This window comes from Haematobia irritans, chromosome 2 (genome assembly GCF_050003625.1).
Source record: "Haematobia irritans isolate KBUSLIRL chromosome 2, ASM5000362v1, whole genome shotgun sequence".
In the NCBI taxonomy this organism is placed as follows: domain Eukaryota; kingdom Metazoa; phylum Arthropoda; class Insecta; order Diptera; family Muscidae; genus Haematobia; species Haematobia irritans.
Window position 1 is genome coordinate 12030237 of NC_134398.1, and position 14481 is coordinate 12044717.

General features: G+C 27.7%; 1 protein-coding gene across 1 annotated transcript in view; it reads left to right on the plus strand.

Annotated features, from left to right (window-relative positions):
• The window catches only part of Pen (karyopherin subunit alpha), a 31604-nt gene extending 21204 nt beyond the window's left edge, over nt 1-10400 (plus strand). The window contains exons 5-6 of the mRNA XM_075293362.1: nt 2124-2271; nt 9340-10400. Of these exons, the coding sequence (XP_075149477.1) occupies nt 2124-2271; nt 9340-9809 (618 nt within the window). The 3' untranslated portion in view covers nt 9810-10400. The remainder of the gene's footprint in view (nt 1-2123; nt 2272-9339) is intronic.
• The last annotated feature ends 4081 nt before the right edge of the window (nt 10401-14481 follow it).

Sequence of the window (14481 nt, forward strand, 5' to 3'; positions counted from 1 at the left end):
AATTTTGCAAAAAAATTTTTATAGAAATACAATTTTGCAAAAATTTTCTATAGAAATAAAATTTTGCAAAAATATTCTGCAGAAATAAAATTTTGACAAAATTGTTTATAGAAGTAAAATTTTGACAAATTTTTCTATAGAAGTAAAATTTTGACAAAATTTTCTATAGAAATATATAATAATAATTTTAACAAAAATTTCTAAAGAAATAAAATTTTTTATAGAAGTAAAATTTTGACAAATTTTTCTATAGAAGTAAAATTTTGACAAAATTTTCTATAGAAATAATATAATAATAATTTTAACAAAAATTTCTAAATAAATGAATTCTAAATGAATAAAATTTTTATAAAATTTTCTATAGAAATAAAATTTTGTCTATAGAAATAAAATTTTGGCAACAATTTTCTATGGAAAGAAAATTTTGATAAAATTTTCTATAGAAATAAAATTTTGCACAAAATTTTCTATAGAAAAAATTTTGCACAAAATTTTCTAAAAACTGTGCACGAAATTTTCTATAGAAATAAAATTTTGCACAAAATTTTCTAAAAATTGTGCACAAAATTTTCTAAAAATTGTGCACAAAATTTTCTATAGAAATAAAATTTTGCCAAAATTTTCTATAGACATTTTGCAAAAATTTTCTATAGAATTATTTCTATTTTTGAAATTTGAATTTTTTTTTATAGAAATAAAATTTTGACAAAATTTTTTTATAGAAATAAAATTTTGCAAGAATTTTCTATAGAAATAAAATTTTGCCAAAATTTTCTATAGAAATAAAATTTTGCAAACATTTTCTATAGACATAAAATTTTGCAGAAAATTTTATATAGAAATGACATTTTGCAAAAATTTTCTATAGAAATAAGTTTTTGCAAAATTTTCTAAAGAAATAAGATTTTGTAAAAATTTTCTATAGAAATAAAATTTTGCACAAAATTGTCTATAGAAATAAAATTTTGGCAAAAATTTTCTATGGAAATAAAAGGTTGATAAAATTTTCTATAGAAATGAAATTTAGACAAAATTTTCAACAGAAATAAAATTTGGACACAATTTTCTATAGAAATAAAATTTGGACACAATTTTCTATAGAAATAAAATTTTGACAAAATTTTCTATAGAAATAAAATTTGGACAAAACTTTCTATAAAAATAAATTTTGGACAAAATTTTCTATAGAAATAAAATTTCTGTTTCATAGTGTCATCTGCTTTCGCTAAATTTTAAATTCTTTGGGAAATCTTCAAAATCATCTGCATAAGATTTGTTATTCAAGATTTGCTCTCGTACATTTCAATGCTACTGATTTCTTAAATTCATTAGAGTCCTTCTTCGACAACAGTATGCCATTTTTTTGTATTCATTTCTCCCCATCTGGACGTTGAATAAGAAACAGATAAACCAAGCCCATTGAAGGAAGTGATAATGATTTCAAAAGTGCCACATAGTGTCATCCAAGCGAAAATAGTTATTTGCATATTTGTACAATTTTTTTTTTTACACTAACCCAACATTCATGGAGGAAGGGCAGGCAACCAGCCTTCTTCTTGTGTCACCTTAACAGGTTTTTGGCATACATTTTCGAATGCTAATGAAACACTTTCGAATGATCTTTAAGGAGGCTAATAAGACAGAAGAAATACACGGAATGACTGGGGCTGTGTGGATGGATGATCTCTCCTGTGTTACTGTTAAGCCAAATGTAATTCGCTGTTTTTTCGCCCCTTCATTATGCTATGGGCGGCCTAGCCACTTCAATTTGTTTAAATTACTCGACACTTTTTTATTTTCAAATGGCTTGCTGTTGTTTTTTGTCGTATTTCTGCAAGTTAAAAAAACGAAAAAATATCTTTCTTTTTTGCATTTAGTTTTTCTCCCTAATTTTATTACTCGAATAGTACAAAGAAATGAAAATTTCATGGAAATGGCCTTCATTTTTCCGTTGAAGTTGTCTTTTTCTCCTCCCATCATCGTCGTTTGACTTGACATTCAAAGTTGCCATTTTAGCATTATTACTTTCTTTTATTCTTATCTTGTTTAATTTTCTCAGTTCTTCATTGCGTTTCCTTGTTTGATTTTTCCTCTCTCTCTCTCTTTCTCTTCCCGCATTGTAGACTGATGCCGTAATTGCTGCTGGCGGTTTACCTAAGTTGGGTCTTTTATTGCAACACTCGAAGAATAACATTGTAAAGGAAGCCGCATGGACCATCAGTAATATTACAGCAGGAAATCAAAAGCAAATTCAAGCTGTTATCGATGCGGGTAAGTTTCCAACAATTCTATTATTCATTTAGTTAGTAGTGCTGGTGGTCTATTGAATTTTCCTTTGATGTTGAGTTTTGATATTTGAATTTTTCTTATAATTGTTTAATTTGTGAAATATTCCTAAGAAAATCAATTATTTCCTGTAGCGGAATAAATGGAAGGACTAGTGAAGCGTTTTTTTTTTTCGAAAATTAAATAGATGTGATATTTACTAGGAAATACTAGGTACAAAAATTCTTTACTTCCCCTATATCAATTGGAGTTTCGCTTCTTAATAATTTATCGGTTGGATGATAAAATTTGAAATGCACCGAAAAATATTTTCAATTAAAAAGTTAATTAAAACTTTTTCATAAAAAAAAAAAATAAATAAATAAATAATTGATACAATTAACTTTTTATCAAACTATAAACATTAAATCAATTCGATCAATGATTGACAATTTTTTAATTTTTAATTAAAAAATTAATTGGTACAATGAACTTTTTAATCAAACTCGAAAGACTAAGTTAGTTAACAAAATATTGATTTTTTTTAAATTTTTAATAAAAAAATAATTGATAAATCAATTTCTTAATCACAATAAAATATCGACATCAATTAAATTTTTGATTGAATCAATTAAAAAAAATGATAAAATTTTGCAATCAATAACAATTAAATTTTTAATTGACCCGTCCGCATCGAAAAAGTTACATATCCAAAATGATTTCTCTGACATTTCATTTTGTGTTTTTTGTAAATAGAAAATTTTCTCAAAATTAAATTTTGTATTTTCTCGGTTTTGGCCACAATTTTTTGTGCAAATATAAACTGTTGAATATTTAATTTGACAATAGATCATCTGGTATATCAAAAATGTTAAAAATTGTGAAAACATATCTCAAAGAGAATTTTCAATTTCCACTATTTTCTGCGTTTATTCTTCACCGATGGGTCAGCGATATGTTTGTTATCTATGAACTAATCTGCCTAATAAAACAAGTAAGAAAGTCTAAAGTCGGGCGGGGCCGACTATATTATACCCTGCACCACTTTGTAAATCTAAATTTTCGATACCATATCACATCCGTCAAATGTGTTGGGGGCTATATATATAAAGGTTTGTCCCAAATACATACATTTAAATATCACTCGATCTGGACAGAATTTGATAGACTTCTACAAAATCTATAGACTCAAAATTTAAGTCGGCTAATGCACTAGGGTGGAACACAATGTTAGTAAAAAAAATATGGGAAACGTTTAAATCTGAAGCAATTTAAAGGAAACTTCCAAAATTTTATTTATGATTTATCGCTCGATATATATGTATTAGAAGTTTAGGAAAATTAGGGTCATTTTTACAACTTTTCGACTAAGCAGTCGCGATTTTACAAGGAAAATGTTGGTATTTTGACCATTTTTGTCGAAATCAGAAAAACATACATATGGGGAGCTATATCTAAATCTGAACCGATTTCAACAATGCTAATTCTACTCCCTGTGCAAAATTTCAACTAAATCGGAGTTACAAATTGGCATCTGTGGTCATATGAGTGTAAATCGGGCGAAAGCTATATATGGGAGCTATATCTAAATCTGAACCGATTTCAACCAAATTTGGCACGCATAGCAACAATGCTAATTCTACTCCCTGTGCAAAATTTCAACTAAATCGGAGCACAAAATTGGCCTCTGTGGTCATATGAGTGTAAATCGGCCGAAAGCTATATATTGGAGCTATATCTAAATATGAACCGATTTCAACCAAATTTGGCACACATAGCAACAATGCTACTTCTACTCCCTGTGCAAAATCTCAACCAAATCGGAGTTAAAAATTGGCCTCTGTGCTCATATGAGTGTAAATCGGGCGAAAGCTATATATGGGAGCTATATCTAAATATGAACCGATTTCAACCAAATTTGGCACGCATAGCTACAATGCTAATTCTACTCCCTGTGCAAAATTTCAACTAAATCGGAGCAAAAAATTGGCCTCTGTGGTCATATGAGTGTAAATCGGTCGAAAGCTATATATTGGAGCTATATCTAAATATGAACCGATTTCAACCGAATTTGGCACACATAGCTACAATGCTAACACTACTCCATGTGCAAAATTTCAACTAAATCGGAACAAAAAATTGGCCTCTGTGGTCATATGAGTGTAAATCGGGCGAAAGCTATATATGGGAGCTATATCTAAATCTGAACCGATTTCTTCCAAAATCAATAGGGATCTATTCTGAGCCAAAACACATACTTGTGCCAAATTTGAAGTCGATTGGACTAAAACTGCGACCTAGACTTTGATTACAAAAATGTGTTCACGGACAGACGGACAATATATTTATACCCTGTTCCACAGTGTGGAGCAGGGTATAAATATATTGCTCTGTGTATATATTGCTGTGTACAAGTAAAGGTGTGCACGCACACTTACGACGGACAAATCTTACCCATGCACTATATTGTTTGGTAGGACTCACACTCACGAAAAGAAAATTTGTACTTATGCACTCTCACGCACGAAAATGTCGTGACTTCCGACATTTTTGTGGCTCACGAAAAATGTCGTGAATCACGAATAATTTTATGAGTAATTTACCTTGGGGACGTGTCTGAAAACATGAGCATGATTAAAATCGAGAGCGTTATAAAACTTTTAACATCCCAGGTGTCACTAAAATTGTAAATGAATTCAACTCGGTAACGTTTTATGTCCGCGGGCGGGATTATTTTCGTGAGCGCATTTTTCCGAAATTCGTTACTCACGCACACTCACGAAGAAATTATTTTCGTGACTCGCGCGCACTCACGAAGAAATTATTTTCGTGACTCACGTATCTGGTTTTTGGTCACATTTGGTTTGTTAATCACGCTCACTCACGCCGTTGCCATCATTGTGATTCACAACTCACGCGTGAGTCACGAAAATTTTCGTGAGTCGCGACAATTTCGTGTCACGTGCACACCTCTAGTTTGTACGTGACATTTGAGTACTTGTTTTTATTCACCAAACAAGTCGTTTGTTCTGCACTTCAGCGTTGCATCGGCTTAATCATTTGACGCTGTACAACCCTGCTAACATTTTACCGCTCCTCAGGCGGTCTCACATTCACGGTTGCCACTCGAGCTAAAAAATATGTACAAATCCGTGAGGTGTTTCCTTTAGTGGACTGTAGATAAAGATAAACTGTCGGAAATGTAAAGATTTTTTGTAACGAAAAGAGAAGAAAGCAAAAGGCAAAGTTTAAGTTTAAGAATTCAAAAGTATGGCTTTATTCAGGATGACGGCAGCTTACCAAGGGCAATGGCGAAGCACAAGTGAAGTTTTACAACAACGAAGTGACAGTCAGACATTGTGGTTTAGAATTTACAACAATTAAATTCATTTTGAGTAAAAGCTTTAGGGTTATCGCATAAAGGTTGAATTCAAGTATCGATAACAATAATTCATATTAGGTATTGGCAATTCAATTATTTACGTTAAATTCATCAATTCAATATTTACAACCATCTGCCTAACTTGGCAGATCCACATTTTTTTAAACCAACTGACATAGAACTTGTAGTTGGAAACGATCAGTTGTCAAAGATCTTGTTGGCTGGCCTTATTCAGACATCGTCCTCAATGCCCATCGCCCAAAGTTCTGTGTTTGGATGGATAATATCTGGAGCATGTTCTTACGAAATTGCATTGCTGCAAAGGGGGCGGCATGTTGAACTCCGTTCCCCAACTTTCTTGTTTATTATTAACTTTTGAATATTTTGAATATCTATATATATTGAATTGTTGAATTTAACGTAAATAATTGAATTGCCAATACCTAATATGAATTATTGTTATCGATACTTGAATTCAACCTTTATGCGATAACCCTAAAGCTTTTACTCAAAATGTATTTAATTTTTAATAATAAACAATAAAGTTGGGGAACGGAGTTCAACAAAATAATCTTGCAATTTTTTAAGAAAATTTTACCAAAGTACCAAATAGTTTTTTATTAGTTCTGTCAAATTTTTGTTTCTATAGAAAATTTTGTAAAAATGTTATTTCTATTAAAAAATGTTGCCCCCATTTTATATCTATCAAACATTTTACCGAAATTTGATTTCTATAGAAAATTTTGTCTAATTTTTATTTCTGTAAAAAATTTATCTAAATTTCATATCTAGAAAATTTTCTCAAAATGTTATTTCTATAGACAATTTTTTCAAAATTTTTGTTTCTATGGAAAATTTTGTCAAAATTTTATTTCTATAGAAAATTTTGTCAAAATTTAATTTCTATAGAAAATTTTATCAAAATTTAATTTCTATAGAAAATTTTATCAAAATTTAATTTCTATAGAAAATTTTCTCAAAATTTTATTTCTATAGAAAATTTTATCAAAATTTAATTTCTATAGAAAATTTTATCAAAATTTAATTTCTATAGAAAATTTTCTCAAAATTTTATTTCTATAAAAATTTTGTCAAAATTTTATTTCTATAAAAAATTTTGTCAAAATTTTATTTCTATAGAAAATTTTGTCAAAATTTTATTTCTATAGAAAATGCTGTCAAAATTTTATTTCTATAGAAAATTTTGTCAAAATTTTATTTCTATAGAAAATTTTCTCAAAATTTTATTTCTATAGAAAATTTTCTCAAAATGTTTTTTCTATAGAAAATTTTGTCAAAATTTTATTTCTATAGAAAATTTTCTCAAAATGTTTTTTTCTATAGAAAATTTTGTCAAAATTTTATTTCTATAGAAATTTTTTTCAAAGTTTTATTTCTAAGAAAGTTTTCTCAGAATTTTATTTCTATAGAAAATTTTCTCAACATTTTATTTATGTAGAAAATTTTGTCAACATTTTATATCTTGTAGGAAATTTTATCTACTTTTTATTTCTATGGAAAATTTTGTCTAAATTTTGTTTTTATAGAAAATGTTGCCAAAATTTTGTTTCTATAGAAAATTTTGTCTAAATTTTGTTTCTATAGAAAATTTTCTCAAAATTTTATTTCTATAGAAAATTTTGTCAAAATTTTATTTCTATAGAAAATTTTGTCAAAATTTTATTTCTATAGAAATTTTCTCAACATTTTATTTATGTAGAAAATTTTGTCTACTTATTTCTATGGAAAATTTTGTCTAAATTTTGTTTTTATAGAAAATGTTGTCAAAATTTTATTTCTATAGAAAATTTTGTCAAAATTTTGTTTCTATAGAAAATTTTCTCAAAATATTATTTCTATAGAAAATTTTGTCAAAATTGTATTTCTATAGAAAATTTTGTCAAAATTTTATTTCTGTAGAAAATTTTTTTCAAAATTTTATTTCTATAGAAAATTTTCTCAACATATTATTTATGTAGAAAATTTTATCAACATTTTATATCTTTTTCGTCTATTTTTTATTTCTATGGAAAATTTTGTCTAAATTTTGTTTTTATAGAAAATGTTGTCAAAATTTTGTTTCTATAGAAAATTTTCTCAAAATTTTATTTCTATAGAAAATTGTGTCAAAATTGTATTTCTATAGAAAATTTTGTCTAAATTTTATTTCTATAGAAAAATGTTGTCAAAATTTTATTTCTATAGAAAATTTTGTCTAAATTTTATTTCTATAGAAAAATTTCTCAAACTTTATTTCTACAGAAAATTTTCTCAAGATATTATTTGTATAGAAAATTTTCTCAAAATTTTATTTCTATAGAAAATTTTCTCAAAATTTTATATCTATAGAAAATTTTCTCAAAATTTTATATCTATAGAAAATTTTCTCAAAATTTTATTTTATAGAAAATTTTGTCACAATTTTATTTCTATAGAAAATTTTGTATAAATTTTATTTTTATAGAAAATTTTCTCAAACTTTCTTAAACAAAATTTTGTCAAAATTTTATTTCTATAGAAAATTTTCTCAATATTTTATTTCTATAGAAAATTTTCTCAAAATTTTATTTCTATAGAAAATTTTTGTCAAAATTTTATTTCTATAGAAAATTTTTGTCAAAATTTTATTTCTATAGAAAATTTTATCAAAATTTTATTTCATACTCGCCATTTTTGATATCCGCTCATGTGTTACTGTTGAATCCTTGTAAACGTGGCCCATATTGGTCCACTATATTGCTTGGACTAGAGGTGTGCGCGTGAGTAAAATTTCACTCACATTCACGAAACAAAATGTTTGTTCACGCACGCTCACGCACGATACGTGTGGTAGCCAATCACATTCACGCACATTCACGAAATGAAAAACTATACTCACGCACGAAATACTTTTAAAGACTCACACTCACGCACGATTCACGAGACTCATGACATTTTCCAACCGGAAGTGAGCAAAGGTAACGAAATTCAAAAATAGAATATAGTTCGACAGCTAAATTAATTTCAGTTAACATATAAATAAGAATTAAATCTTGATTTTTTCATGAGCGTGATGTTGCTGAAACTTTATTCAAGCACATTCACGAACCGATTTTATTTCTCACGCACGACATATTTCTTTTAGTCCCATACACGCACATTTACGAGAGTTGCTTTGGATTTTGCTCACGACTCACGTGATTAAAACGTGAATCACGCACACCTCTAGCTTGGACCATTCTAAGGGTTATACAGAATTTGCATAATTAGGCATTCTTCAGCAGAAGTCATCAATCTTGAGTTTTATACCAGTATTCCACCCAGAGGATACCTCTTGGGAGTCAGTGATGATTTCCATGACTCCTTGCTCTTCATTATGATAACTGTGCTGTAACTCATCTTCTTAGTCCTCTGGATATTCGATTAATAATATGTGTCTTTGCCAATTGTGTTTTATCTCACTTCTTGAAAATTGAAACAATATGCCTAGTAATGATTTGCGAATTGTTCCATTCAATTGTAGTTAACTCGATTCGAAATTTTCTATATCATTTCACTTGAGCTTCAAATGTTTTCATGTGCAATAACACCAGCCAATACCACAACTATGGTTCCAACTTTTTTCACTTTTCTCTTTTCTATCAACAAAACCCATAGCTTACATTTAACCCATGCCTACTAAATCTCTTTTTTTTTCTTTTCCATTTTTACAGATATTTTTGCCCAAATACGTAAAGTTCTGGAGAAGGGTGATTTCAAATCACAAAAAGAAGCTGCCTGGGCTGTCACCAACACTACAACAAGTGGCACACCTGAACAGATAATCGATTTAATTGAGAAATATCAAATATTAAAACCATTCTGTGATTTGCTCGATGCCAAGGATCCACGTACCATCAAGGTGGTCTTGACAGGTTTATCGAATCTCTTTGCCCTCGCTGAGAAGCTGGGTGGCACTGAAAATCTCTGCCTTATGGTCGAAGAAATGGGTGGCCTAGATAAATTGGAACATTTACAACAGCATGAAAATGAAGAGGTCTACAAGAAGGCCTATGCCATCATAGATGCCTACTTTAGCAATGGTGATGGTGCTGAAGCTGAATTGGCACCCCAAGAAGTTAACGGTGCTCTTGAATTTAATGCAGCCCAATCGAAGGCACCTGAGGGCGGTTTTACTTTCTAAGAAAATGAATGTTCCATTTATTTACGAGCGTATTATTATTATTTCCACATTTTTATTTTGCCTTTGTTAATGCTACAACAGGAGTTTATTTGCCCATTGGGAAGCTAATAAAACAATTACACAGAAAGAAAATGGGAGAAGCGGAGCTTCTTTTTGCCCTGTGGTGTAATGTGTACGTACCTAGGCCGAGATGTGAAGTAGAAAGAATTGTTTTATTAGATACTCAGGCTCCTGGGCTTTTAACTGTTGTGTATAATCTAAATAATTATTTATACAGACAAACAACCCACCATCTTGTTCCCTTCATTTCTTATTTTTTCATATCCAAATCCATTTATTTTTAATCCATGTTGTTTTAAATTGTTATTTTAAGCTTCAATGAATTATTAATTCATCATTCCATTATTGTAATACCACACATCATCTCCCATAGATGCCATATAGAAATTGTGTATTATTGAAACTTCTTTTTATACAATTTTGCATGCCTTCTGTATCTTTTTAGAATATAAATTTTTAAGGTTTTTTAAATATACATTTCCAAGGGATTTGTTACGAAAATATTTCTTTATAATGTATGTGTAAACGAAATATGGAAATTTTATTGAAAAATCCGGGTTTTGGAAATGGAAACCCCTTTCGAAGAGATAGATGTATATGGTAAGAATATAAGAACCAAATAAATAACGGAACAAATTGAAAAATCCTTTTTGACGTCCTCCATAACTAATCATATATTTTTCCGATACCTTTAAAAATTTCTGATTTTGGTTTATGTCGTTCTTTTCAGGCAAGCGAAATGTTTACATTTCTAAAGGGTGATTTGTTAAGAGCTTGATAACTTTTTTTTTTTAAAAACGCATAAAATTTGCAAAATCTCATCGGTTCTTTATTTGAAACGTTAGATTGGTCCATGACATTTACTTTTTGAAGATAATTTCATTTAAATGTTGACCGCGGCTGCGTCTTAGGTGGTCCATTCGGAAAGTCCAATTTTGGGCAACTTTTTCGAGAATTTCGGCCGGAATAGCCCGAATTTCTTCGGAAATGTTGTCTTCCAAAGCTGGAATAGTTGCTGGCTTATTTCTGTAGACTTTAGACTTGACGTAGCCCCACAAAAAATAGTCTAAAGGCGTCAAATCGCATGATCTTGGTGGCCAACTTACCGGTCCATTTCTTGAGATGAATTGTTCTCCGAAGTTTTCCCTCAAATGGCCATAGAATCGCGAGCTGTGTGGCATGTAGCGCCATCTTGTTGAAACCACATGTCAACCAAGTTCAGTTCTTCCATTTTTGGCAACAAAAAGTTTGTTAGCATCGAACGATAGCGATCGCCATTCACCGTAACGTTGCGTCCAACAGCATCTTTGAAAAAATACGGTCCAATGATTCCACCAGCGTACAAACCACACCAAACAGTGCATTTTTCGGGATGCATGGGCAGTTCTTGAACGGCTTCTGGTTGCTCTTCACTCCAAATGCGGCAATTTTGCTTATTTACGTAGCCATTCAACCAGAAATGAGCCTCATCGCTGAACAAAATTTGTCGATAAAAAAGCGGATTTTCTGCCAACTTTTCTAGGGCCCATTCACTGAAAATTCGACGTTGTGGCTCGTTAGTAAGTCTATTCATGATGAAATGTCAAAGCATACTGAGCATCTTTCTCTTTGACACCATGTCTGAAATCCCACGTGATCTGTCAAATACTAATGCATGAAAATCCTAACCTCAAAAGAATCACCCTTTAAAAACATTAACAGGTGTGTGCCTTGAGAAATTTAAATTACATTAAATCTATTTTATGATCGCATTGACCTTTAATGTGATAAAAAGAAGCACATGTGGCATACGCATGCCAAACTAGACAGATTTAGATTTACAAACACGTTGATTTTACTTTCTACAAATTATATATGCTACATATAATACATTAGACCATTTATTATGTTGACGAATTAAATTTTGTTACGTGTTCATTTGTAATTTGAAGGTAGACTAAAATATTGCAAACATTTTCTATAGAAATAAAATTTTGCAAACATTTTCTATAGAAATAAAATTTTGCAAAATTTTTCTATAGAAATAAAATTTTGACAAAATTTTCTATAGAAATAAAATTTTGACAAAATTTTCTATAGAAATAAAATTTTGACAAAATTTTCTATAGAAATAAAATTTTGACAAAATTTTCTATAGAAATAAAATTTTGACAAAATTTTCTATAGAAATAAAACTTTGGAAAAATTTTCTATAGAAATACAATTTTGACAAAATCTTCTATAGAAATAAAATTTTGACAAATTTTTTTATAGAAATAAAATTTTGAAAAATTTTTCTATAGAAATAAAATTTTGACAAAAATTTCTATAGAAATAAAATTACGACAAAATTTTCTATAGAAATAATTTTTTTACAAAATTTTCTATAGAAGTAAAATTTTGACAAAATTTTCTATAGAAGTAAACTTTTGACAAAATTTTCTATAGAAATAAAATTTTGCAAAAATTTTCTATAGAAATAAAATTTTGACAAAATTTTCTATAGAAATAAAAATTTGCTAAAATTTTCTATAGAAATAAAATTTTGCAAAAATTTTCCATAGAAATAAATTTTTTACAAAATTTTCTATAGAAATAAAATTATGCAAAAATTTTGTATAGAAATAAAATTTTGCCAAAATTTTCTATAGAAATAAAATTTTGCAAAAATTTTCTATATAAATAGAATTTTGCAAAAATTTTCTATAGAAATAAAATTTTGACAAAAATTTTCTATAGAAATAAAATTTTGACAAAAATTTTTATGGAGATAAAATTTTAACAAAATTTTCTATACAAATAAAATTTTGAAAAAATCTTCTATAGAAATAAAATTTTTCAAAAATTTTCTATATAAATAGAATTTTGCAAAAATTTTCTATAGAAATAAAATTTTGACAAAAATTTTCTATAGAAATAAAATTTTGATAAAATTTTCTATAGAAATAAAATTATGACAAAATTTTCTATAGAAATAAAATTTAGACAAAATTTTCTATAGAAAAAAAATTTTGAAAAAATCTATAGAAATAAAATTTTGCAAAAATTTTCTATAGAAATAAAATTTTGCAAAAATTTTCTATAGAAATAAAATTTTAACAAAATTTTCTATAGAAAGAACTAGCTTATTGAACCTCATTGATAAGCAACAAAAAATTCACCACAGTTTTTCAACAGAGCGAGTAAAGTCTGAGGATGGTAAAAATCTATATTATTTGCTAAAATTTATATCATTGGTGGTTGTCAGATGACCGTATCCCTAATGTAAAAAAAGAGCTTATTTTAAATTAAAAAAATATTAAATCTTTATAAACTGTGATTTTATTTGTTTATTTTTTTACCCCAGTAACTAACTGCTATTGACCATTGTCATCATTTCAATTGCAATCGCTTGCAACATCATTAATAATTTCCTAGCGGAAGAATGACGGAACATATGCCCAATTGACTGAAACGAATTTTATTTCATTCATTTTTCTTCTCTTTATGACAATAGAAGAATTTTTATTTTTGATTTGTTCGTGGGTTGTTGGGTGAAGTGAATTTAGGAAAGCGTGGTATAATTGCAGAATATGGACCGAAGTGAGGTTGACGATATTGATGCAACACATTGGGGTAATAAACACAAATATTCTAATTGAATTGTACATCTGTTACAGTGAATGCTGCAGTCCTTATTTGTGCCCATTATAAAGATTAGAGGCAGCTGTAAATACACGAAACTATATATATAGACTTGACTAAATAAATATTATTAGAGAGAGACCAGACTATAAAACACATAACAGATAAAAATTTTTAGTAATTTTTGAAGTGGGGGAAAATGAAAACAAAAAAAAAAAAAAAACAAGGGCCTTTCATGAGATGTATAAAATTTTTATTTTTTATGGGGTTTATAAGTTTGTCATTCTATTTGTAAGATTTTCAAATATCAATTTATGTACTTTATAAAAAATGTTTGTCAAAATTTTATTTCTATAGAAAATTATGTCAAAATTTTATTTCTATAGAAAATTTTGTCAAAATTTTATTTCCATAAAAATTTTGTCAAAATTTTATTTCTATGGAAAATTTTGTCAAAATTATCCTTCTATAGAAAATTTTGTCAATATTTTGTTTCTATAGAAAATTTTGTCAACATTTTATTTCTACAGAAATTTTTGTCAAAATTTTATTTCTATAGAAAATTTTGTCAAAATTTTATTTCTACAGAAAATTTTGTCAAAATTGTATTTCCATAGAAAGTTTTGGCAAAATTTTATTTCTATAAAAAATTTGTTAAAATTTTATTTATATAGAAAATTTTGTAAAAATTTTATTCAAATTTTATTTATGTACAAAATTTTGTCAAAATTTTATTTCTGTAGAAAATTTTGTCAAAATTTTATTTCTGTAGAAAATTTTGTCAAAATTTTATTTCTATAGAAAATTTTGTCAAAATTTTATTTCTATAGAAAATTTTGTTAAAATTTTATTTTTATAGGAAATTTTGTCAACATTTTATTTCTATAGAGAAGTTTGTCAAAATTTTGTTTCTATAGAAAATTTTGTTAATATTTTATTTATATAGAAAATTTCGTCAAAATTTTATTTCCAAAGAAAATTTCGTCAAAATTTTATTTCCAAAGAAAAT